A 26,906-nucleotide genomic window follows, 5' to 3' on the forward strand; every position below is an offset into this window, starting at 1 on the left:
TTTAGGAGCCTTATATACCATAGATGAATATCAGTCTGTCTCACAGCTAAGGCTGGCCTCAAGGGTAGGCACGGAGAAATCCACAACGGAACCAAATGAGTTTGCATTTTTATGAATTTGACCCATGGATTTCGCTACAGACTGGCTTTCCCCCCTGTTGGGTGGATTCTACAGGCTTGTGGACCATTTTTCTAATCTTTGGGAAGTTTGTGTGAATTTCATCATAGAAAAAAATGCATTTTTTAAAAAAAAGGCCAAAAATGTGCATTTCCCCATAACCTAAAGCATGAAAATGCACATTTTGGGAGAATTTGCAAATTTTTTAGGGGGGATTTGCACATTTTTTGTAAATCTAAAAAAAATGACGCAAAAGGAAAGGGAATTGGGAGGGAAGAGGAAAAAAAATGAAGTTCTTATAGGTGTTCTTTCTGGCAAGGAAATGTGAAACAAGCTCTCTGCAGCTATTGTCTCTCTTGCTGACATATGTTTGGTCTCTCCCTTGCCACAATACCATCTATGTTAGAGAAGCCATCCTTTATTTTGTGGCTGTGAATTCCATAAATGCGTTATGTGCAGGACTTAGAGGGCCTTTTTTGTTTTTATTATTATTTATTTATATAGCACCATCAGTGTACATGGTGCTGTACAGAGTAAAACAGTAAATAGCAAGACCCTGCCGCATAGGCTTTTTATTTTGCTGTGTTCATCCTGAATCTTCCACCAATCATCTCTCTTGGGTGACCATGAGTTCTAGTATGACAAGAGCGGGAGAAAAACGTCTCTGTCTACGTTCTCCACCCCATGCATTGTTTTCTATACCTTGATCATGTCTCACTTCAGTCTTGACTTTTTTCTCAGTTAAAAAGCCTCCAACGTCTGTAGCCTTCCCCCCCTAGGAAACACACAGTCAAAGAGCAAGCCTTACTCAATTATAAAGCCATAAAAGCTGCCTGACCCTGGGAATGAATGCAAGGTCACTTGCACAATCTTAACTATTAAAACCAAAAACAGAACGACGATTGATATCACCTGTCTTCCCTCCAAACCTGTTTACATTAAAAATGATTTATAACAACCTCTGAAACTCTTTGCTAGAACGCAGAGATGTTTAAATAGCAAGAGGGGGCCCTCTACTGACCACACACTTTAATGTCGTCTGGATAGTCTTCTGCGTTTCGGTGCCTGACCAATGGGTGCTTTCCCACCTCTCTAGTTAGAGCTTTATAGTGCAATCTGCTGCATGTTTACTGAGAAGCAAGTCCCACTGGATCCATTCATTCATTCAAAGATCTATAAACCCAGTCTTCTAATGCACTTGCATCACACAGAGCAGCTTACAACAACCAAACTGCAGAACCCATAATGAAACAACAATGTAAAAACCGAACAATACAAAACAGGCTCAGAGGGGTTTGTGGCCAAGTAAGTGAGTATTCAAGCCTCGTGTGGCGCAGAGCGGTAAAGCAGCAATTTCTGCAGCTGAAACTCTCCCCATGGCCTGAGTTCGATCCCAGTGGAAGCTGGTTTCAGGCAGCCGGCTTGGGTTGACTCAGCCTTCCATCCTCCCTAGGTCAGTAAAATGAGTACCCAGTTAGCTGGGGAAAGGTAATAATGGCCAGGGAAGGCAAAGGCAAACCACCTCGCTATAAGGCCTGCCAAGAAAACATCAGCGAAAGCTGGCGTCCCTCCAAGAGTCAGTAATGACTCAGTGCTTGCATGAGAGGTTCCTTTCCTTGAGCCTCGTGTGGCGCAGAGTGGTAAGCAGCAGTTGGAAAGGAAAGAAACCTCTCATTCAAGCACTGAGTCATTACTGACTCTTGGAGGGATGCCAACTTTCGCTGATGTTTTCTTGGCAGGCCTTATAGTGGGGTGGTTTGCCGTTGCCTTCCCCGGTCGTTATTACCTTTATCCCAGCTAACTGGATACTCATTTTACCAACCTCAGAAGGATAGAAGGCTGAGCTGACCTGAGCCGGCTGCCTAAAACCAGCTTCCTCTGGGATCGAACTCAGGCCATGGGGAGGGTTTCAGCTGCAGAAACTGCTGCTTTACCGCTCTGTGCCACACGAGGCTCCGAAACTCTCCCCACAGCCTGAATTTGATGCCAGCGGAAGCTGGTTCTCAGGCAGCCGGCTCAGGTCTACTCAGCCTTCTATACTTCTGAGGTCGGTAAAATGAGTACCCAGCTAGCTGGGGGAAAGGTAACTGCGACTGGGGAAGGCAATGGCAAACCACCCCGCTACAAAGTCTGCCAAGAAAACGTCAGCAAAAGCAGGCATCCCTCTAGGAGTCAGCAATTACTCAAGTGCTTGCACGAGAGATTCCTTTCCTTTCCCAAGTGAGTTTAGGATTGCAGCTTTAAAGCCTGATTCTTTGTGAAGAACCCTGATAAGCTGGGATCACAAGAAGGCTAGATTTGCTCATGGATCTGCACCCCTGATTTTAAACACTTATATCCCACCTCTCAATCTCCATTTGCACCAGCTAGTGACCTCCGATCTGTCTGTCTCCTCCTCCTCTTGCCAACAAAAAGGGGGAACCCCATAGGAACAGCCAAAAACGTCAAGGGCAAAGGGGGTAGAAAAAGGATTCCTTAGTTAGTGAAAGAACATTTGGATCCTCAAGCCCTTCTTCAGGATACTCTAAAAAGACAATCTATAATGTTTTCACACTCACAAGTCCACCACTGTATATCACAGACATCATAAATCATTATGTAAAATTATAAATGTAATCTTTTAAAAAGGTCAACACCCAAAGAATAAGAGGGTCAAAGCATAGGCGAATGTTTGTAAATGACTTGTGTGGCAAGAACAGCCCATTAAAAACATAGTTATTCATGCCGGCTCTGAATGCTTTGGCATAGAAATGCAATAAATAAAGAAATAAAGGGAATGAGGACCCATAAGGGGAAATGGTATCATTGCAGAGCAGACAGAAATTAAGTATAAGCTGCCTTATAATTTAAAATTATTCAGTTGTAGTATTCTGGCCAAGCAATTGGGCAGAACGCTGCCTGCATGCTTTTCCTTATGTTTCCCCAAGAAAAGCATGAAAACAACAACAACAACAACAACAACAACAACAACAACAACAACAACATCAGAAGAATATTAAGGGAGAGACCTGGGATATCCCTTGGAGGATCAGGATGATCCTATGGCCCAGGCTCTTGCAGATCCACCCCTTGGCTAAAAAGGGTGACACCTGTTTCGTGGGGTATAAGAGATTGTGGTTGCATCGGGCCATCATGATAAACCATGGTTTGTCACAGCACTCCCCTAACATGGTGCCATCCAGGTGTTTTGCATTATAGTTCCCAGAATCCCTGACTGTTGGCTATCCTGGTTCAGGTTCTTAGCACTTGAAGTCCAAAACATTTAGAGGGCACCAGGTTGGGGAAGGCTGATATATCGTGTCAGGAATGGGTCACAGTGAGCCTTGGGCTCATTAGTTCTCCCCTCTCCTCCTCTGGTGCAGCGGCAAGGACTAATTAGGAAACTTGTCCTTTCAATTTTGCTTGACTTTGGCTTCTTGTTTTATCCAGACCTAACAAACTATGGTTAATCTTAACTATGGTTTGTTTGAAACAAGCCAACTTCAAACTTATGGAGGTGGCTTGTTTCCACAAACCGTAGTTGACATTCACCGCAGTTTAGGTTGGACGTCACAGTAGACTGTGGTTAATCGAAAATGGAAGCAAAAGCTACCGATCTCCTTCCAGCCACACTGAACGAGGCGTGCATGTGGAAGCTTTGATGCATCTTGTTCCTGTATCGTTCCTGATAAATGATAGTTTGCTGTGATAGCTCAACTCAGCCTTTGTCTTTCACTGGATAGGGTTGAGAGCTGGAATGGCTACATCCTAAGGCCACCTCTTCATCCAGAGCTTGCAAAGGAGGCTTCTGGGCATTCCAGAGATTACATGGAGAGAGGAAAGGTTGACAATAGCGTATGTGTAATCGTCTGATGTGGCCTGAGACTATCAACTCATCACGTGGTGCATTCAGTGCCTGGTTTATCCATATTATAAAATGCCATGCTCAGCCCTGGGATAAACTGATTAAATCTCTTAATCAGGAAAGAGCAAACAGAGCCACCAAGGACAGGATGAAATCCTAAAGCTTGATTAAGATTTCCAATTGACGATGCAGGAGGATAAGCCGCCTGGGGAAGATATTGGATCTTCATTACAGCCCTAGAACAGTGTAGACCAGCCAAAGCTGTTTGTGCAGCAGTAAGAACACCTGGTCTGCTGGAAAATGCCAGGCTGGAATTAACAGAAGCCGAGGGCTGGCAGACACCCCTTGTTATTAATTGAGACTGTATGGCAGTTTATTCCTTACGGCTGTGCATGCATTCAAGGAGGCCTTGGGAAGAACATACAAACCAGGGGTCCCCAGCCTTTCTGGGTTGGTGGGCACCTTTAGACTTTTGAGAGAGTGTTGAGAGTGCTCTCACAAAATGGCTGCCTCACATCCAGAAACCAAACAGAGCAACAATTCAAACTTATTTCATCACTGGCAGGGCGACCATATGAAAAGGAGGACAGGGTTCCTGTGTATCTTTAACAGTTGTATTGAAAAGGGAACTTCAGCAGGTGTCATTTGTATATACAGAGAACCTGGTGAAATTTCCTCTTCATCACAACAGTTATAGCTGCAGGTGCCCTGCCCTCTTTTAAACCTGATCACTCTAGTATAGCTCCTGCAACTTTAACTGTTGTGATGAAGAGGGAAGTTCACCAGGTTCCCCATATATACAAATGACAGCTGCTGAAATTCCCTTTTCTATGCAACTGTTAAAGATACAGGAGCCCTGTCCTCCTTTTCATTTGGTCACCCTGATCCGTGGTAACGGGGCAGCGTTGTCCATCAAATCTGAAGACAGCAAGGTAGCACAGGAGGTTCAAGGCAGACTACATATTATCACTAGCTCTGTCCTCCCAACATTTCACTGCTTCCCCCACCCCTGTTCCCAGCATCTGCTGCTTGATGCAGTGGCTTCATTTTCCTAAATAGAAGGGCCAGCCCTGAGGGGGAGGGGGAGGGAGAGGGGGAGAGAGGGGGGCAACAGAAAGAGAACTAAAATAATAGTTTCAGGCCAGCTCACTGCTGACATGCAGCTCCCGACAGATTGCTCATGAGGGAATTCAGTCCTCAACAGCAAAAAGTTTGCCCATCCCTGCTTTAATGAGCTGGATCCAGACTTATTCAGACTTAGAGCAGACCCATTGGATTCTACGGAACTGAAGAGAGTCATGACTAACTGGGAAAAGAGACGAGGGAGTCATATTTAGAGCAGTCCCATTGGATTCAATGGGGCTGAAGTTAGGCATGACTAACTGATGCTCCATTGGTTTCAATGTGCCTTTTCTAAGGGCGACCACATCTGAATCCCGCCCCATGCTATTTTGCAGACGAAGGCACCCTCCCACCCACCCCAACAGGTGCCCTCTAGATGTGTTGGACTACAACTCCCAGTGTGGATGGTTGAGAATGATGGGAGGTGTTATCCAACTCCTTGGAAGGACACCCAGCTGGGGAAGGCTAGAGATGAGGAAAGGGGAGAAGTGACATGGAGGTGTTTATGAGCCAAACGACCCCAGATATCTTACTGCATATGGAAATGGTGATGCAAAATGCCACCATCCCCTCGCAGTGATGAGCAAATTAATCCCCTGCAGCTGGGGAGTGAAGGGCGTTTTTTCTCTGAAGCTTTTGTAGGTTGCCAAAAGGTACCCCCCTCCCTTTGATGATTTTTTCCTGCAAAAGGAGTAAAAAATGTACACCAACTGTGCGGGGGTGGCCTTTTCATTGAATGGGTATCAGGAGGGGGAAGGCAGACCCCTGTTGCTGAGACAACCGGACTGACGTTCTCCCTTTGGCTGTGCTGCACGGTGGCAACTGAAGTCCTCTAGTAAAGGCTGGCAAGGAGGGAAACAGAGCCCAGGTGCTTTGCAATGGAGGTGCATTCTTCTCCCTCTCACCTCTTAAAGGTGAGAACAATGTACCTGGACCTCGGTTCTAACCCCACACTGAAAAGTGCAGCTAGGTAATTTTAGACCCAGAATTGAATCCCTTTTAGGTCACAGAATCACAGAAACATAGAAGAGTAGAGTTGGAAGGGGCCTATAAAGCCATCAAGTCCAACTCCTTGCTCAATGCAGGAATCCACCTTAAAGCATCCCTGACAGATGGCTGTCCAGCTGCCTCTTGAAGGCCTCTGGTGTGGGAGAGCCCACAACCTCCCTAGGTAACTGGTTCCATTGTCATACTGCTCTAACAGTCAAGAAGTTTTTCCTGATGTCCACCTGGAATCTGGCTTCCCGTGAGCCCAGTATTCCATGTATTACTCTGCCATATTGGGCAGAAGCTAGAATGAGCAGCAGAGGCAATCTTTCCCTCCCTATCTTCCAACCTTCATTTTTTTTGCTAGATGGGCTGTAAAGGTGCTTCAGGAGGGAGCTGGAGGAGGCTTCGGATAAATCGTATCCTGGCCTCTCCCGTCTCCTCCCCTGCCCACCCACTGGAATGCCTCCTTTCCCCTCTCTCTCTGAGGTCAATTTTCCAGCTTTGAAGAGGCAGCCAGCATGGTGCTTTCCACACAGACTGCGAGGGATTTGGGTGCAAGTGGGCAGATCTTTGACCCCCTTCCAAGGTCCAAGCACTGTCTCCAGCCTTGGAGGGGGAACAGACTCTGAGCCATCCTATGGGTGCTTGCCCAGGGACAATAGGATTGTCCTTAAATTTGTGAGAGCTCACATTTCCCCCACCCCACCCCACACACATTCCATGTTTTACAACTGCTTCAACATTCCTGTTATATTATATTAACCATTAAATTGTTTGGCAACCTTGGGTGGAAAATGACAGAGCCAGACATTCAGTGTGGTTTAGTAGTTAGAGTGTTGGAGTAGGATTGGGGAGACCCGGGTTCAAAACTTCCCTCAGCTGTGAAGCTTGCTAGATGACCTTAGGCCCGTTGCTGCCTGTCAGCCTTATCTGCCTGGCGGAGTTGTTGTGAGGATAAAATAGGGGTCGTTAGGTGGGCAGCAGGGAAATGCAGAACAATGTAAACTGCCTTTTGCTCCTTAGAAGAAAGGCCACCTTCGCACAATTGGTGTACATTTGTTTCTCTTGCCCAGGGAAAATCATCAAAGGGGGGGGGGGGGCGGCTTTTGGCAGCCTACAAAAGCTTCAGCAAAAATCCCCCTCCCTCAAACCAGTCAGCAGGACCCGCTTTCTGAGTTTCCCACAATGCCCTGATGCAGCATTGCTCAGGCGTATTGTGGGACATTTCAAAGGTGAGCAAATCACAGCAGCTGTACCAGCAGCAGCAGGTACACCTGCCCAGTGGAGGCTGGTGGCTCCAATGTCAGTGGGGCAGTGAAACTGCAGCAGATTTCAGTCCGAACCAGCTGGAACTCTAAATGACGTATCCAAGGTCTGGTTCTGACTGAAACCCAGAGCAGATGTAACACCTCACTGATGTCGGAGCCACCAGCTTCCACTGCACCTGCCAGATGAGGATAGGCAGGGGCCAAAGTCAGAAGGACAATTTCCTGGGCTCCCTGTCAAACCTGGATCCAGTCCGGCCCTTACAGGTGTCCCTTTCCTCATGACTGTGCTCCTGTATCTTGAAGGATTCTCTACCCCAGTTTCATTGGCCAGCCTTGCACAAAACAGCCTCTGTTCTTCATCAGTACATGAGGATAAACATTGACTTGCACTTCAGGCTTCTTGCCGCTGTTGCTTTCATGGCCAAAACAATGTGAGAAGGAAGAGGAGGTGGAAATACGGGCTGGCTGAATTTTCCTAAGCGGTGAACTGCCACTCTCTTCTAGGAAGCGAGCGCCTCTCTTGTGTGTGAAGTAGTTAGCGTGGGTGGATGCTCCTGTGAGGGCTGCCAAGAATAAACTCGGACAGCCTCTGTCCGCCTTCTTGGCCTGAGGCCTGCATTGATTTACACAGTCTGTTTTGGAAGTGGCAGCCGGCCTATAGAGAGCCTGGCTGAGCTGAGACAACGAGAGCAAGTTGCGTCCTGGAGTTGCTTCCTCTAGGAAGGTGTGTGGGTTTTTTTGTATTCCCCAGTGGGTCCCCAGTTGGTACCAGAATCTCCACTCCCCAGTGCTCTTTGTCTCGAGGAGCAGGGGTGTCAGATTGGTCTTAGGGTTTAGCCCTTTCCACATGCCCCAAAATTAAACATGGGAGATCAGTCCTGCTTTCTCCGTCCAACACATCTGTGCATTGCATGGCTCTGAGTGCACGGCATGTACCCCTGTAGGCAGTGGGAGTGGCTAAGCACTGAAAAGATCAGGGATCTAGTCCTATAGGGCACACATTTGCATAAGATTTGCATATGCTAATTTATATCCGTATCTGTACATTAGGAAATAGTAACTCCACTTTGTTTACATTTAAATATTTATTTAACTTTCATGGAAGGGAAAGACCTAATTAATTTCTCGTCGAAATCACCTCAGATAAAATAAATGCTTCAATTTATTTCATGCCCCCCAAATGCTCCCAAATCAGGGGTTCCCCTTCCATTGCCATCAATTTGCAATCTCTCTCTCTCTCTCTCTCTCTCTCTCTCTCTCTCTCTCTCTCTCTTTCTCCTTCCTTTGTCTCCCCCCCACCCTGCCAATTCATTCTCTTTTCCTCTTGGAAGAAAATTGCCCCCCACCCCATGCAACTAAGTTTAGCAGAAATGCTTTCATTGACATTTTCACCCTAAGTCATAAGAACATAAGAAGAGCCCTGCTGGATCAGACCGAGGGTCCATCTAGTCCAGCACTCTGTTCACCCAGTGGCCAACCAGCTGTCAACCAGGGACCAACAAAGTGAGACATGGTGCAATAGCACCCTCCCACCCATGTTCCCCAGCAACTGGCACACACAGGCTTACTGCTTTGAATACTGGAGGTATTCAGTATACCACAACCATCAGGGCTAGTAGCCATTGATTGCCTTCTCTTCCACAAATTTATCCAACCCCCTTTTAAAGCCATCCAAATTGGTGGCCAACACCACATTTTGTATTAGTGAATTCCATAGTTTAACTATGAGCTGTGAGAAGAAGTACTTCCTTTTATTTGTCCTGAACCCCCCACCAATTAGCTTTATGGGATGACCACACAGGATGGGGGGGGGGAGGGTGTTCCAGGATATGAGGAGAGGAAGGTTAACCCTTACTTCCCCAGCTGCAGTTCCCCTTGAAAATGGCCCCCTGCAAGACAATTAAAGTAAGAAAGAAATCTTCCATAAGCATCAATGGAGACTCAGTGCTCTGGGGAATAGATCTAAGTCCCCTGGTAATAGATTTTGGGTCACGGCCTCATAGGCCCATGCCCAGCAATGCCCCTTCATGTAAGTAAGCTCCCTCTGTGTAATCAGGAACCAGTGGAGGCTGGTGGCTCCAATGTCAGTGGGGTGGTGAATCTGCTGTAGGTTTGTCAGATGCAGTCAGAACTCTACCGGAGACAGCCAAGGTGATGAATGTGTTTGGAGGACAGCATTAGGGTTAGCCTTTACTGTGGATCCTTGCATGTCAGCTCTCTGCATAAAGAGCCAATCAATGGCAGAACACAGGATATTGATGATGGGTGGCTACTTATGCATTGCCAAAAAAGAGGAAATGCATTACGCCCCAAAAAAAGAGGTGAAAAGATTGTTTGTTATACATAACAATTTGTATAACATTAAATTGTTTGTTATACATAACTGTGAACCGCCCAGAGAGCTTCGGCTATTGGGCGGTATAAAAATGTAATAAATAAATAAATAACAATTTGTATAACATTTGCATATGTTAATGTGTATATATAAATGCAAATTTAGACATAATAACTACCATTTAAATAGAAATGATACACATCTCACCACAGTGAGGAGCACTGTGGCCAGGTGTCCTGTGTGCCTTCTCCATCTGCTAACTGATCTTGTTGTTGTTGTTTATTCGTTCAGTTGCTTCCGACTCTTTGTGACTTCATGGACCAGCCCACACCAGAGCTTTCTGCCTTAAGCATCTGCTATCTGGGGGATAGGGGTTCAGCCTCTTGAATAGCCCCTTTAGAGTTCTGGCAGGTTCTAATTGAAATCTAGAATGGATTCACAGCCCCACTGAAATCGGACCCACCAGCCTCCAATGAAGTGGTACTATGCATCCAGTCGTGGTGAAGCAAAGCCCGGAGTCAGGTCTGTCCAGATGGGCAGTCGGGATCAGGGTTTCCCTCCAAACGATCAGGACCCTGGACAGAGCCCAACAAGAGCTGGTCTCAGCAGAGTCTTTTTCCGTTTCTTGGGCGTTGCTGAATCTCTCAGGTGTCACCCTTTGCTAAAGGGTGGAGAACCTTAAAGGGACAGCTGGCTGACCTGGAGGCTTGGATGCTACCTCCTCCTCATGACTCCAAGCTGGGTACGCTGCCTGCATTGGTCAGCCAGCTCAGCTGGTCTGATGGTGGATCTGGGCTTGGGATGGATGGCACCCTGAAAGACTGTGTTTTCCAGACATTGTTCTTTCCTTCTGCATACATGGTGAACCGGTTCTCAAAAAGCATTAGAATGTCATGAATGATGCTGATTTTCCCTACACGGCTCATTCCCGTTGGCTATTCAGGGAGGCAAATATGACAATTACTTTCTCAGGCCAAGCTACTGTGAGTCTCATTTTCCCCACTGGTAAACAGCAAGCATGGAATATCAGCAGGCTACATATTATGTACTGATTACATTGTAATGGCAACATTAAGGCTTCTAAAAAGAAGAGATAAAACCGTTCTTGGAATGCCATTCCAACATGTCCTGTAGCTTCCCAAATGAATGAAAGGATCAAAGAGACAGAGCTGGGATAGTGTGTGTGTGTGTGTGGTGGGGGTAAGGCTTGCACAGTAGTTTCTCAGCTGCTGTGCCTCTTTAAAGAATTAGAAGAAGACAGGGAGGCAATCGTGACATCAAATAATATCAGCAACTCAACTGCAATGTAACATGTACCGCAGCCTTCCAGAAGTTTCGGACTACAAGTCCCATCATCCCTGACCATTGGCCATGCTGGTAGGGGCTGATGGGAGTTGCAATCTGGAAGGGACCAGCCTGGGCAAGACTGAAGCACGAACTATTTTGTGCATGGAAAACATGAGGAAAACGTAGAAGAATGTTGTCGCACCTAACAGATGAACACATTTATTAGGGCATAAGCTTTCATATAAACGTAAATACATCAGAAGAGCCCTGCTGGATCAGAACAAGGGTCCATCTTGTTCAGCATTCTGTTCATATAGTGGCCAACCAGCTGTCAACCAGGAACCCAGAAGCAGGACACAGTGCAACAGTAGGGTGACCATATGACAAGGAGGACAGGGCTTCTGCAGTTGTCTTTTGTGTGCATGCAGCATCTGGTGAAATTCCCTCTTCAACACAACAGTTAAAGCTGCAGGAGTCCTGCCCTCTTTTGTATCTGATCAAGGGGGCAGGGCTCCTGCAACTTTAACTGTTGTGATGAAGAGGCACCTGCTGAAATTCCCTTTTCAATACAATTATTAAAGATACAAGAACCCTGTCCTCCTTTACATATGGTCTCCCTATGCATCATCACCCTACTACCACCCATGTTCCCCAGCAACTGGGGTATATAGGCTTACTGCCTCCGATACTAGTCCTAAAGTCCAATCTCTCTCTCCGCCCCTCTCTCTCACACATTTTTTCCTGTTCCTTATGTGTTTTGAGTCTCCTGTGTGACATCATTGCTCTTGCCTTTGTTATAAGGGGATTGTGTATTCTCTTGCATTCAGCCAGAGCTGAGGTAGGGTAAGGATAAGCATGGGAAGAAACACAGCACCCCCTTCAGTCCTTTCAGAACAGCTTAGGGATAGTTTGTTCACCCTCAGGCTGTCCTTGTCTAGGTTTAAAGACATGCAATATTAAAATCCTTTAGGGGAGTCTGCTTTTCCCCCCCAAATCTGTTGGTTCTTCTTGCAACGGAAGCATAAAGAGTTAGCTACGAAGTTGGATCGCTCCTTCTGCCAGCTGCAAAGGAAGACCAAGGACTGCTACAGGATAGGATGCAGGTAAGAAAACCTAATGATATACATTGTTAATTCTACAGCTAAAGTCAAGAAAATCAGATCTGACTTGTAGATGCCTAGAATTACTGAAATCGATGCAAAATGACATTTTCTCTTTCTCTCCAGGAACCAAGAATGGCGAAAAGGGGAGAAAAGCATGCATGTTTTATTTCTATATAAGGGATGTGCATTTGGGTTTCTTGGCTTCAATCACTGTTTTGCCTGCTTGATCAACAATCCTTGGGACATAATGGGACATAACTTCTACACTTCCCTCCCTCCCTCAGCCCAGAGTAAATCCCATCCCATGGACTACTGAATATGGTTTTAAACCAGTTTAAGGCTGATTTAGACTGAATCAGGATGGGGATATTTCAGAGACACATAATCTAATTATTATTCAGCCACATTGTTGTTATTGTTAAAAAGCAAAGGGAAAATACGGTGAGAGAGAGAGAGAGAGAGAGAGAGAGAGAGAGAGAGAGAGAGAGAGAATCCACAATTGGGCAATTCTCTTATTAAGGACCAAGCAGAATGTCACAATATAGTGAGCAAGCTTTTGAGTTCTCCATGACTCTTCATCAGGCTGGCCCTTATGCAGAGCATAACTGAAGAGGAGAGAGGAAAAAGAGCAAAACATTAACTTGATGCTGCAGCCATACGTTTTACATCCAAATCAGGGGTTAGTAATCTGGTTCTCTCCAGACATTTCAGTCTACAATTCTCTTAATTCCTTTCCATGGGATTACTATGGGATTATGGGAATTGTAGTCCAAAACATCTGGAGAGGGACCAAGTTGCCTATCCTTGATCTAGACTATCTCCCAAAATGAAATGAGGAAGAGATTTCAGACTTAAATGGATTAGGTTTTATGGGTCTCAAGTTACAACTAGGTTTCTGGGACAAAGAATGGTGGATCTTCATGTCTGAAAGTAGAAAATTCCAGCAGTAAGCATACAAGAGAATAGGTCTCTGCCCCAAGGAGCTTACAATCTAAAATTCAATGCAGAGAAAACAACAGAGGAAGAGGAGGGAAGTGGTAGCATGGGCAATCAGGGATATGTATCTGCCAAAGAAAACATGTTCTGCCAATATGTATTAATTCTAGATCTATAATGGGGTGATACTGCAAGTTGCTGGGGAACATGGGCAGGAGGGTGCTGTTGCAATCCTGTCCTGCTTATGGGTTTCTAGTCAACAGCTAGTTGGCCATTGTGCGAACAGAGGGAATCCACAGGTCGTACTGAGGCTGCTTCCATGCGGCCCCAGTGCGACCCCAAAGCGATCGTGTAACTTGCCTGGTGAAGAGACGAGGAAGAGGCGTCCTTGCCGCCGCTGCCAGCGCTGCTGCCACCCACCTCCCTCCTTGCTGGCCAGGACGGAGAGCTCGGCGGAAGAAGGGGGGTGGAGAAGCTCTCCACCCCGCCTTCTTCTGCCGAGCTCTCCGAGCCAGCCGGCGAGAAGGGAGGTGGGTGGCGGCGGCGGCAAGGACGCCTCTTCCTCGTCTCTTTGCCAGGCAAGTTACACGATCGCTTTCACGTCGCACTGGGGCCGCATGGAAGCAGCCTCAGTACGACGTGTGGAATCCCCTCTGGACTAGATGGACCCTTGGCCTCATCCAGCATAGCTCTTCTGAGGTTCTTCTCTTCTGATGTTCTTAAAATCAACTCCTCATGCCCACTTATGGTTCTTTGCATGCAGTATCTCAACAGTCCTTGCAACAACCCTGTAAGGCAGATCGGTATCATTATCTCAGATTGAAGGCAGGGGACTTTGCCACGCTTAGGGCAGCTTATTTACTGCTGAGAACTCCAGCTCCTAACGGGGAACCACTGGAAGGTGGCAGCGGAGCAGGGATTTTGAACCACTTTCAGCCTGAAGGCCAAGTACTATTTCAGAGAAACTGCGGGGGGAGGGGGGGACAGACATTCTAGTGATGGGTGGAAAGGCAAAAGGAATGGGGCCCCCAATACCAGCATCATCTTGCTTAAAGCTCTTACTGCCAGTAATTAAGCCTTTAGAAGAGGAATTTCAACATTATGGAATGGGAGAAACCTGCACATAAAATCTAAAAACACCGCATGACTGGTGGCCCAGGGAAAGAAGGAGGGGCATTTTGCCAAAGACCCCCCCCCCCCAAATCCTGGAACTGACACTGCTCTTAGGAGCATCGGTGAAACTGGGTGTGATCTGAGAGGTGTGCTGAATGGTCGTGTGTGATGTTGCAGAAGGTGCTGTGTGATGCCTGCCCAGTGTCTGGGCTGAGCTGTAGCCAGCAGCCAAGCAGGAACCAGGAGGGATGAAACAGACAAAATGAATACTCCTGCTATCCAGCCTTCCTAGCCCTTCCAGCTCAGGGGGAGCCGGTGGCTAGTTGGTTGATTCCGGAGTCCAGGAACTCTTTACTATCCAGAGAACCCTGCAAAGTGGCCACTTGGGAATTTGCCAAAACATGGCAAGGTAGCAGTAAAAAAAGAGGACAAAAGATTCTAATTTGGATGTATAGATGCAAATTTAGAAAATGACATTGTAATTTAAATGGAAATACTCAACATCTCTTCATAATGCAGAAGACTGAGATCAAGTGACCTGTGTGCTTGCTTCTTCAGCCTGCTGCCCAGAGGCTAACTGTGGATGGGGAATAGGTCTAAGGATATATATATATACTGCCCAATAGCCAATGCTCTCTGGGCAGTTTACAACAATTCATCAGACAACAAAATAAATCATAAAATGCAGCATAAAAGTATAAATATACAAAGAATTTAGACAGCTAAACACAGTTTCAGAAGAATACTAGACCTGTTTAGATGGCTGGCATAAATGCCCCACCATGTGCCATGAAATGCTTGGGAGTAGAGGATAGTCTTAACCTGTTGCTGAAAAGATGACGGTGTTGGTGCTAGGCAGGCCTTAGTGGGGAGCTCATTTCACAGTTGGGGGGCTACCACTGAAAAGGACATCCATAAAAGAGGACATCTGGCCACATTAGCACACTGACGTGTAGAATCAGTGGATCAACTCATGGAACAGATGCTTCCAGGTGTGGGGCTGTCTTTGAAAATGTTCCAGGTATTTCAGCTGGTCTAAAGTAGGGCAGTGAGACTGTTAACAGGGTCACATGAGGACTTGCCCTATGAGGACAGGCTGAAGGATCTTGGGCTGTTCCGTCTGGAGAAAAGAAGACTGAGAGGAGACAGTGTTCAGGCACATAAAAGGGTGCAACAGGGAGGATAATCAAGAACTATTTTCCATTGCCACAGAAATAAGGACCTGAAATAATGGGTTTAAGTTACACCTATCTAGATTTCATTTAAACATAAGGAAAAACTTCCTAATGGTAAGATCTGTTCAACTGTTCTACCTATGGAGGTTGTGGGTTCTCCATTTCTGGAGGTTTTTAAGAAGAGGCTGCACAGCCACCTCTTATGGATGGTTTAATTGGTTTTTCTGCACATTGAAGAGGGTTGGACTAGATGATGCTTGTGGTACCTTCCAACTCCGCAATTCTGTGATTCTATGATAATATTATGCCAGTGCCCTCTGATTTGCAGTGGCTTCCAGACCTTTTCTGGGCCCGTTTGACATTAGGTTTCAAAACCCTAAACAGTTTAGGGGCAGGTTACTTAAAGGATCATCTCCTCTTGGTCCCTAAGATAGGTTGGCCATGTGGCCTACTTTACACAGGACAGTCCTCTGATTTGAAGGTGTCCTCTATTTGAAGGGCTGTCCAAATCCAAGAATCATCGCAAGGAGGAACTGGGCCTTGAAGATGCCCATCTACAGCACCTGGACAGCAGAATGAGTAAAAACATGTTTCACATTGTGGTGAGATCTCCTATCTTTCTATTTAAATCATAATAATTACTTCTAAATTTGTATGCATACATATAAATCAGCATATGCAAATATTATGCAAATCACTGCCTGCTTTGGTCCCCATGGCTGGTGATGCATTTTCTCTTTTTTGCTGATTCATAAATGGCCACCCTCCCCTAAGATCTTCTCAAGAGGCTCTCCTCTGGGTGCTTCCACCAGATAGCTACTAAGCAGAGGGCCTTTTCAGTGGTGGCACCCCAGTTGTGGAATGACCTCCCCAGAACACTTGCCTGTTACTTATGGTGAAATTTGTAGAGTGATCAGATACAAAAGAAGGCAGGGCTCCTACAGCTTTAACTGTTGTGATGAAGAGGGAATTTCACCAGGTGCTGCATGCATGACAACTGCCGAAATTCCCTTTTCTATACAACTGTTAAAGACACAGGAGCCCTGTCCTCCTTTCCATATGGTCGCCCTAGCCTACATCCTAGTACTGCCAGGGGAACTTGGCCTTTGATTCCTCCATTTGTTCCCTCTGCACCTCGGCCCCCTGCATTCGGCCCCCTTTGATGGAAGAGAAAACACATTTGGTTACAGGAGAGCTGCTTTTGTCTCCTTATGAAGCGTGTTTTCCCCTAGTTATTGAGAAAGCAACAGACAGATGAGATGGTCTTCTTCCTTGATAAAGATGTGCTTTTCAGACCAGGAATGCAATGAGGAGACCTAATTACAGAACCGCATGTCATCTGCTTATTAAACAGGAGTATAATTACAAGGCTGAATAGCCAGCATCCCCTCTCACACACCCCAGACAATACCGGACTGGTTGCCTTTATTAAGTGCTTAAGCTAATTACACAAACAGAGCCCTAGTGGAATGCCAGCCGTGGTGGGCATTATATCTTGGCTTCTGGTAAATGTCCTCTTGTCCTCGTTTCCCTCATTACTGCCCTGTCTGGCGACTAATAAGCTGTTTCCTTCATTTCAAAGCATGCCAAATTAAGCTGTACATTGCTTGGCCGGTCCCTTACCAACCCGTCCATCATACCAACCTGCAGGGCCTCAGTCCTCAGGGCTGTTTTGAACATTGTGGTCTCTGTGTGGAGGCTTAAAAAGCAGCTCCCCATGAGCGCCAGCATCTGGCATTCTTGGGCAACTGCTGAGGCCCTAAATGCCCTAACAAAATACCTCGCTGACATCTATCCTGGAGCCCCCAGTAACTTTTTTTCTGGCCTGGTGCTCCAAGCAGTTGAGTCTAGCCACCATGTTAACCTCCTACAATGCCACTGTGATACGCTCCCCACTGATACTACTCAGTGCTAGTTTAGCTTCTCTGCATTCCTTGAGAGAGCCAAATACCTCCCACCCTTGAAAGCTAGCTCCCTACAGAGGCTGAAGCTGAAGGAGAAGGCTCTCAATGGGTACTAGTCCTGATAGCTACATGCTACCTCCAGTAGTAGAGATTAGTAGGTATGGCCATAATGCCTGACACTATCGCCTCACCCATTTTTAGCATTTATCATGCTGGGAGGAACAGCTGCTTGTCCCAGTGCCTCCAAAGTCCCTGGCATCTCATGCTGCCCAGTGTCCCCATGGAGGAACCATGTGAAGTGAATCAACTAGTGTTGGAAAGAGTGGCTGGTCTCCCCATTCACCAGCCCTCATCACTGCTATTTCCAATCTGCGATTGGAGATAATCAGACATAGAATAGAAGAGTTGGAATGGGTCTACAAAGCCATCAAGTCCAACCCCCTGCTCGATGCAGATAACAGTGAGGATTCTCTCCACTGGGTATACCTCTAGGAAACAGGGCTTGGAGGCTCCAGGGGGCTCCATGGACTGGATTGACAAGCCCAGTAAAACAGATTAGGCCTGTGGGCCAGGGTTCTGCATCCCTGCTATGCATGTACAGCTGTACCCATAAGCATCACCATGTAATTGAGAGCCCTGATCATGCGGGCTCCCAGTCTTGTGGAGGTGTCTATGTGCCTTAAGACAGGACAAAATGCATTGGGCTTCTTGACAATAAATCTTTTTTGCATCTGAGAACATGTTCTTCTCCTTTGTCACCTGTTTTGGATGCTCATCTCCTTCTGATTCTTTGTTGGTTGTGGCCTCCTTTTCCCCTTCCAGCCCACCCTGTCCTCTAGTTCTGCTCCATTCTCTAGCTTGATGGCTCTGGGTTCTTTCCTTTGGTGAGCCTTGATAGATCTGCTTGTACAGATGATGTCTCCTCCATTTGCAACTGTCTTTCTAAATTGACATCAGTTCATTTGATACAAATGTGGTTCTTGGTAAGAGTGAGCCATCGGAATTCAATTGGGACTTCCTCTTCCTCTTTGCCAGGTGAGCCAAATCACTGTCATGCCATGGAGGTCCGAGAAGGCAGCATTAACCAAACAAGCTACTCCTTGGGAAGGAATCTAACTTACTCTCCCTATTACCAGCACTCGCCGCCTGTCGCTGCCATCTACATTGTTGCCTACGTATTCATCTTTGCAACCTGCATGGTTGGGAACAGCCTGGTTTGCTTCATTGTTTTGAAAAACAGCCGGATGAGAACAGTCACCAACTTGTTCATCCTCAATTTGGCCATCAGTGATTTGTTGGTGGGCATCTTCTGTGTCCCCACCACCTTAGTAGACAATTTGATCACAGGTATGGAAAAAGGAGAGGATGGCTGCAGATTGACTGTAGGATTTTATTGTGTGTTGTTGGTTTTGTACTCTGCTTTGGGATTGTTGTTGTTGTTGTTTTAAGGAAAAGTGGGAAATGCATTTTATAAATAAATGCATTTATGCATCCTCTGGAAACCCTTTGATGGAGATAGATGAACATTTGGACTGATCCAACCGGATTTATTTATTTATTTATTTATAGCACAACCCTCTGGATGTTTAGACAGAAAAAAAAGTCCTACAAGTCCCAGCTGTATGATTTCCCCCCTCCAGTCTAAATGTGCATAGGATTGCACCCTTATTTATTATTCAATTAAAACAGGGGTGGGCATCACATGGCCTGCAGGCCACATGCAGCCCACACCATGCCCATTGCCACCCTGCTGAAATATGGTGGCATGGAGGCAACCCAACCTGCCCTGGCCAAAAGTGGTAGGCTACCAAATTTCAGCAGCAACTGCTATGGAGATTAAAGGGGATAAATTTAGCCATTTCTATAGCAGTCTGCTGTGTTGTTGTTGTTGCTGCTGTTGTTGTTGTCATCATCATCAGTGGTGTGGAAATGGTAGGAATGCAGCCCACTGTGTGTTGGAGGGATATCCAGGGGTGGAAAGTGGCCCCTGGCCACCCTGAAGTTGCTGAATTCTGATTTAAAGGTTTCTAACCTGCCATTAGGGCATCCTGTCCTCACAGGGTGCTGAAACACATCATAATAACAACCACAATAAGGGGGCAATCCTATTGGGATGTCTGTCAGCCTCTGGACTCAGAGCCTGATGGGCAGAGTCAGAGGAGGCAATCTTCACCTCCATGCTCCTTCCACTCTGTATTTTTGCTGGAGGATTCTTCTTTGCTACCTCAGAAAGGCAGCTGGTGCAGTTCTTTCCAGGGGAGGGGAGGGGAGCTCACACTCCTGGCTCTGAGGTCGGGGTTCTGGCTCCGACCTTGGATCCAGGAATCCAAACTATCCCAGATGCTATCTAGAGTCCATAGGATTGTTCTGTAAAGGTTTCTCCCAGTAAAGAGCCACTGCCTGTCAGTGTCACCAATACTGGCTAGACGGCCCAATTTATTAAGTATCAGTACACAGCAGCTTCCTCTCTCTCTCTCTCTCTCTCTCTCTCTCTCTCTCTCTCTGTGTGTGTGTGTGTGTGTGTGAGAGAGAGAGAGAGAGAGAGAGCACCTGTATATTAAATGCATAAAGCCAGTTGGTAAGTCTAGCGATGCTCATGACTCCAGTTGCATGTTGCTGTCTCCTAGGATGGCCCTTCAGCAACAGCATCTGCAAGATGAGTGGCCTCGCGCAGGGCATGTCCGTTTCCTCGTCTGTCTTCACACTGGTGGCCATTGCTGTGGACAGGTGAGAGGGGGAAGTCCCAAAGGCAGAACATGTAACTTTGCAATAGGCTCGAGCATAGTCACCTTCCCACCAATGCTCTGTTGCACAGATATGGGGATGGGGAATGGGAGAGGGGAAACCAGGTATCTGATATCTGTCACCTTTCCCTCTCCCTCTCTCTCTCTCTCTCCAGGTTCCGCTGCATTGTATATCCATTTAAACCCAAGCTCTCCCTCTTCCAGGCACTCAACACCATTGCTATCATATGGGTCCTGGCCATCACCATCATGTGTCCCTCTGCTGTCATGCTCACCGTGGTACAGGAGGAAGGCAGCTATATGGTCTATGGTGACAATCAGAGTGCGACCTACCCTTTGTACTCCTGCTTTGAAGCTTGGCCAGACAGCGAAATGCACAAAGTCTACACCACGGTGCTTTTCGCCCACATCTACATAGCTCCACTGACCCTCATCACCTTCATGTACATCAGGATTGGGTTCAAGCTGTACAAGTCACCAGGCCCAGTGAGCCAGCACCGGGTGGAAAGTGAAGATCGGTGCAGCATGGCCATCTCCAGGAGGAAAGTGAAGGTCATCAAAATGCTCATCCTGGTGGCTCTTCTGTTCATGGTCTCCTGGCTGCCCCTGTGGACACTAATGCTCCTCACTGACTATGCCAAGTTAGATGAGTATCACATCAACCTGTTGGCTGGTTACGTATTCCCTTTTGCACACTGGCTGGCCTTCTCCAACAGCAGCGTCAATCCCATCATCTATGGCTACTTCAATGAGAACTTCAAGAAGGGATTCCAGACAGCCTTCAAGTTCCGGAGTTGCTCTGATGGGATGGTCCCTCAAGAGGTATATGCTGAGAGAGCAACGGGCAGCACCAGCGGCTTTGGTGCTCGGAATAAAATCTTCACTGATGGTGAATCCTCAGACTCGGTCTGCTTGAAGAATTTGCACCCTAAGGCTCCTTGCAGTCCACAGGCTGGACCTGGTCAGAGACAAGGACTTCACCTGGAGGATATCAGGGACATCACCTCCCTGGGCAAAGTTTGCAAAGCTTGGAATGCATGAGATGGACACATCACCAAGAGAGTTTGCTGGGATTGTTTGCTCTCTTGTGTCTGCACATGACTTTTATGAATGAATGGGAACTTCATTCATTCATAACTCTGTCTACAACAAATGGAAAAATTATGGATGGAGTCTGTCCATTCTTGTTCTTTTGCAAAGGTTGAATTGGGAACATGAATAAATCTGAATTTTTGTTCAAACATATATTTTTTAAACATTGCCAATATTTCTTTTTCAAAGGACTAATAACAGTAAGTGGTTTGTAGAAATATAATGTCTAGTGCTGTTGCTTGTTTTGTCATACTCTTGAAAGTAGAATTGCTGAATAGAATGTGACGTTATAATCATTATATTATATTATAAATATTGCAGTGTGGACAGAGTGCTTCTGTTTGGATTCTGGCCAATTTTTCTCTATTTTGAGGGGTTTTTTTCCTTTTCATTTTTGTGGTTTGTGTGTGGTTAGGGGTGTGTGTGAAATTGTGACTAAACCCAGCTACATCAACACCTTCAGTTTCTCCATTGATATCTATGTACAGCTCTCACTCCACCTGTGGGAACACTTTAAAATAGCTTCTCAATCTAAACCAGGAAATTACCTATCCAGACAATGAGATGGTTCAGTCTAGGCTTTTTAAAAATATCTATGTGTGCCTTCTACCTGCTTGTCCACCCACTCCATTCTATCCCTACTCCCATTCAGTTGTCAGAAGTTTCTCTCTCTCTCCGTCTGTTAACATTCCATGTCATTGAGTTATAAATTGAATGTTTTGTGGGGTTCTCCCCACTAAAGATTTTCTTCCATAATTTTTTTTGTACTGCTGCAAACCTTGGGGTTACCCAGAGTATGTTGATACATCCTTCCTGTGTGTGTATGTGTGTGTGTGGTGCAGTTTTGACTACATTTGCATAAGCATGGGAAAACTCAATCAATATTAGAAGGAATGATAATATGAAATGGTACAATGTGATCATATACAATATGTCACAATACACTACAGGGGTGGGAAGAAGATAGATCTGGGTTGAATGGTAGATCTCCAGTGTAGATTTTCAGTAGATTTGCTATAGATCACCAAGGGTTTCTGACTTCCGAAGTGCTTTTAAACTAGGCTGGTGAGATGGAAGAAAGTTTGTGAGAAAAACCAGGAATGGGTTTTTGTATAATAGGACTGTGAGTTCAGTTCTGGAATGGAAGACAAATTCCTGGGCTGAACATATGCTCAGAGGCACTCTTGTATCTTAAGTATATTTTCCCTCTCTCCTACTGTGTTGTACCACTTGGTGAATTTTGGAGTTCTAGTAAAAAACAAAGTAGATCCTGCAAACCTGAACTCTGCTCAGCCCTGATCAATATAATACATTACAATGGAATGGAATAGAATAGATTAGTTAGTCATTAGCGACCTGATTTCCAACTCCATAATTAATAAGTAAAACATTCTGACTAATTGTACCCTTACTATTCTGGTTGAGGAATACAGTTGGGCTATTTGGGAGACAGGGTTCAGCACGTTGGATAGCTTCTTCAGAGTTTTTGCTGGTTCTGAGTGAAACCCAGAATGGATTCATAGCCCTACCGAAAGTGAACCCACTAGACTCTGCTGCTGCTTTTTAAAGCTAGCTCACTGGTCTTTCGCTTGCACTGTCAGAAAAAATTGAGACTGATTCAAACATCTTTGGATTTCTATGAATTTAACCCACAGATTCCACAACAGAGCAGTGGCTTTTGCGTTATGCAAACCTGCAGACTAGTTTTTTTTTCCTTTTTTACTTTCCAGAACTGTATGCACATTTGGTTTTACAAGAATATGAACATTTCTGACAAATATGCTAATATATCTGCCTTTAAAAACAAACCAACAAAACAAAATGTTTCGTACAACCACTGATCTCTCTTCAACCTTTGCAGTCTCCTCTGGTGCGCTCTGCTCAGTGATTGTACACTGAACTAAGAAAAATACGCAAAATAATACATGCCAGTGAAAGCTAGATAAATTGCCGCAGATGTTTTTGCATCTATATTTTTCTAAAGGTGGATGATTCCGTCAATGAGTGGACGCTGAAATGAAAGACGCCTGGCAATCTACAAAGCACACATGGAAGAGATTAAACATAATCTGCACATCCCTACTCATTGCTGCTTGTGTTTGTTTGGATTCAAATTGCCTGTTATTTTTCTGTCTGCAGATCCTTTTTGGGGGTTGCACTCTCTTTGCAAAGTTTTAGCAGTTGTTAGAGTAAAGGATAGAATAAGAAGATAAGATAAGAGGAGAAGGCTATCAATTTTGCTACCTTCAGTATCAGAGGCAGTATATCTGTGTACATCAGTTGCTGGGGAACATGGGTGGGAGGATGATGATGCATGCATGACTTGCTTGTAGGTTTCCTGTGAGCAGCTGGTTGGCCATTCTGTGAATAGAATGCTAGACTTGATAGGCCCTTGGTCTAATCCAGCATGGTTCTTATGTTCTTAAGGGATAAATCCGATGGTCCCTAGCCAAGTATCCCAGGTACCATAGGACAGCTCAGAAGATCCGTCCATGGTTGAAGATAGCACTCTGGCTTTGGAAGGAGGAGTCAAAGGTCAGATTCTCCTTTCCTGCCCCCCTCACAGCCAGTATGGAAAGAACCACTCCAGCTGCCCTCCAAGGTTGGAAAAGTGACCTCAGATGAGGAAGAAAGGGGGCATTCCTGTGGGCAGAGAAGGAAGGAGATGGGAGAGGCTGGGACACTAGTTTATCCTGAGCTTCCTCTGGCCTCCTTTCCCTCTCCTCGGAAGCATCCTCACTAAATGGGCTGAAAAGTCTGCCTGGCAATAATGAGGAAAGATGGGGAATGGGGAGGCAAAGATCTGCTCTGGTGCTCTTCCTGCCCTGCCAGCTTCAGCCTGGTGTAGGACATCCAGAAGCCTCTGAGCTCAGGGGCTTCCAAGTGATGAGGGTGCAGTAGACAAGATTCCCTCCTAAGAGTTCTTTGGCAGTGGGACACAGTGCCTCAGGAGGAGGGAGTATTTGGAAGTATTTTAGCAGAGCTCAGGCAGCCATCTGACAGGGATGTTGTAATTGAGCCTTCCTCAACCTGTTGTATTCTAGATCTCTTCGACCACAACTGCCACCATTCCCAGCTAGCATTGCCAATGGAAGGCGCCAGGTTGGGGAAGGCTGCTGTAGTTACATCCTGAATTGCAGATCCTGCATTGGACAGGTGGGTGGACTGGATGACCTCTGAGGTCCTTCCCAACTCTAGGAACCCTATGATTCTAAGCTTGAGAGCAGGGGATAGGGACAAGGGAATAATGGCACAAACACAGAGGTGGTGCCAGCTCCACAGGGACATGAGTTGAACTTCCACAAATCCCAACAAACTCTGAACACCACCGAATTCAAACTTCTGTAGCAAGCAGCTCTGAAGGTCAGACCAAGCAAATGTTTTCAAGTCCAGCCTTTTGCTGATGGTGTGATTTCCATACCAGGTGGTGCGGGCACTCCATCATTTCTTGCTGCGACTAATTGCCCAAAAGTAATCAGCTTGCATTGTGCTCACTAGTCTAGCAAGTACCACTTATTCGCAAGAGAGATGATTTCCCTTCACTTTGCGTAACAGAAGAAGCCCATGGACAGAGCAATATTTAGGAGTGGAGGGGTCTTCGGACAACATGTGGCCAGAAACATGGTACGTTCTCACAGCCTCTGTGTTCATGACTCCAACTGGTAGCTTCCACTTCTTGATCGCAGGCTCAATATATCCATACTAGGAGTGGAGGGTTGGGTTGTTTTCTGCCTGTAGGGTCACACTGACTGGAGCATGGTGGCTCTGGTTTGGATGGCGCTGTGAATCCATTCTGGGTTTCAGTCAGAGCCACACAAGACCCTAATGGAGCTGTGCAGGGTTTTGAATCATACCCTACTCCCCAAAAGATCCAGCACCTTGGGTAGCTACTTTAGAGTTCAGCACCCTGGATAGCTCCTTCAGTGTCGCTGGTGACACTCTGGGCAGCGACAGTCTGTCAAGGGAGAAACACTGTGGGCTTCCTTGTGTCAACAATGAAGAGGTGGACACTAACATGAAAGGAAATATTGTTGTATTCTTGATTAAATATCTCAGCAGGGTATCAACTGGGATGCTTGCTATTTATTTATCTATCAACCAATCTCCAATGGGTGGGGATGAAGAAATGATATGTTTGGGGGAAAGGGCCCGATTCCTACACTCTGCACTCAAGGAAATGTCCCCATTGTCCATGCCACATCAGACGGAGGATGCAAATTGGACTTCTACCTCCTCATCCATGAAAACTCCACACCAAATTTCACAATAGGACTCACTGAATTCATGGCTCATGTGAGATTTGGGCAAATCTCATTGAGCAGCTTTTCCCTAGATAATTGTGAGACTTGGGCCCCCAGAGTGGCCAGGAGCTGGTGTCACCCCCAGGGGTCACTGCAATTTTCTTCCTCCCACTAACAACAGTTGCTGTGGTGGTACTGGTGATGGTGGTGGTGGTGGCGGTTCCCTAAAGAACTTGTAAAGAGTAAAACCCTTTCTGTTACACACTGCTGAAATGATCTTGCTGTAATGGACTTCTGTGGTGAGGTTTGTTGTGGGTTTTTTTGCCTCCCCACATCCCTACTCCGCAGAAGGCATTTTTGGGCTTTAAACACTTTCATTCTCACTATTCAATTCAATGGAGGCATCATCACAATTGCACACTTGTGGGAAAGATTGTTGTGTGTGTGTATGTGTGTGTGTGTATAGGAAAGCTGTTTTGTTCCTTCCTAGATTTTAGCTGGTTTTGCCACTGCTGACGTTTTAGAAATCTATCTGTTTATCTAATCTATCTATCTATCTATCGTTGCTTGAATTACAGACCTTGGATGTCTTTGTGCATTTCCTAGTGGTTTTTTTTTAAGCTTTCATAGTCAAACTGCATCATGGATTATATAATTTTCAATTGCTTAAAGTGAGTAGTTCCAACGTAGCAGCAGCCCAAATAGGACTGACTGAAGTGGAAGCTATAACACATTTAAGCAGGTTTTGAACATGATTCTGACTCAGTAGAACTCCCAGTTCTGCATTACATTTTATTTTCAGAAACATTTGACACCATATATATATATATATATATATATATATATATGAGAGAGAGAGAGAGAGAGAGAGAGAGAGAGTTATTTGCAGTTCTTAACCAATTCCAAATTATCATCTGCAATAGTACTCTCTAAATATGCCAGGGAAATGGTTTATTTTAATATATATATATATATCTCAGATGGGATGTTACAACCTTGCATTTTCCTCCATTATTACTCAAATCTAATTCCAGAAACACTTTATGAAACAATGATTGTTTCGTTTTTGATTGAAATGCAGCTACATGGAGTGGACAATTTGATTGCAATTAGCAGCAAGATGCTGGAGTGTTTACCTCTTTTCTTGAATGCATTCCCCCCCCCCCCCATTGAAACCATGCATACACACCAAGTTCCTGTTTACTGCCATGGTGGGCAAATACATGTCTGTTTCCCTCTGTGGGGCCAAATGGGCACATAGAGGACAGACCTGATCATGGCATGGGGGCGGGCAGGAAGAAGTCAATGGCATGGGGATTAAACACCTCTTCCCCTGGTCCTCCTCTGTTCAGAGTGTCATGCCCACTGCCTCATTTTATACACAGGTAGGCAACCTAGTGTCCTCCAGGAATTGCATCCTTATTTAAACCAGGTTGATTGCTCTGGTGGAAGTGGACTTCCTTGCTCCCTCTACAACTCCCACCATCCCCAGCTGGCATAGCGATTGTAAAGGATTATGGGAGTTGCAGCCCAAAACATCTGGAAGGCACCAGGGGTAATATTCAATGTTAGTCCTATATAGCGTAGACCAATAATAATAATAATAATAATAATAATAATAATAATAATAATAAT

The 26,906-nt window shown here is 45.8% G+C and overlaps 1 protein-coding gene across 1 annotated transcript; it reads left to right on the forward strand.

The window, feature by feature from the left end:
- The first annotated feature begins 18,252 nt into the window (after positions 1–18,252).
- LOC134407383 (neuropeptide FF receptor 1-like) lies at positions 18,253–20,979 on the forward strand. The gene is made up of 3 exons (XM_063139124.1): positions 18,253–18,541; positions 19,822–19,921; positions 20,094–20,979. The coding sequence occupies exons 1-3, from the start codon at positions 18,253–18,255 to the stop codon at positions 20,977–20,979; spliced, it is 1,275 nt and encodes a 424-aa protein (XP_062995194.1).
- The last annotated feature ends 5,927 nt before the right edge of the window (positions 20,980–26,906 follow it).

This window comes from Elgaria multicarinata, chromosome 12 (assembly GCF_023053635.1).
Source record: "Elgaria multicarinata webbii isolate HBS135686 ecotype San Diego chromosome 12, rElgMul1.1.pri, whole genome shotgun sequence".
NCBI classification, from domain to species: Eukaryota; Metazoa; Chordata; class Lepidosauria; order Squamata; family Anguidae; genus Elgaria; species Elgaria multicarinata.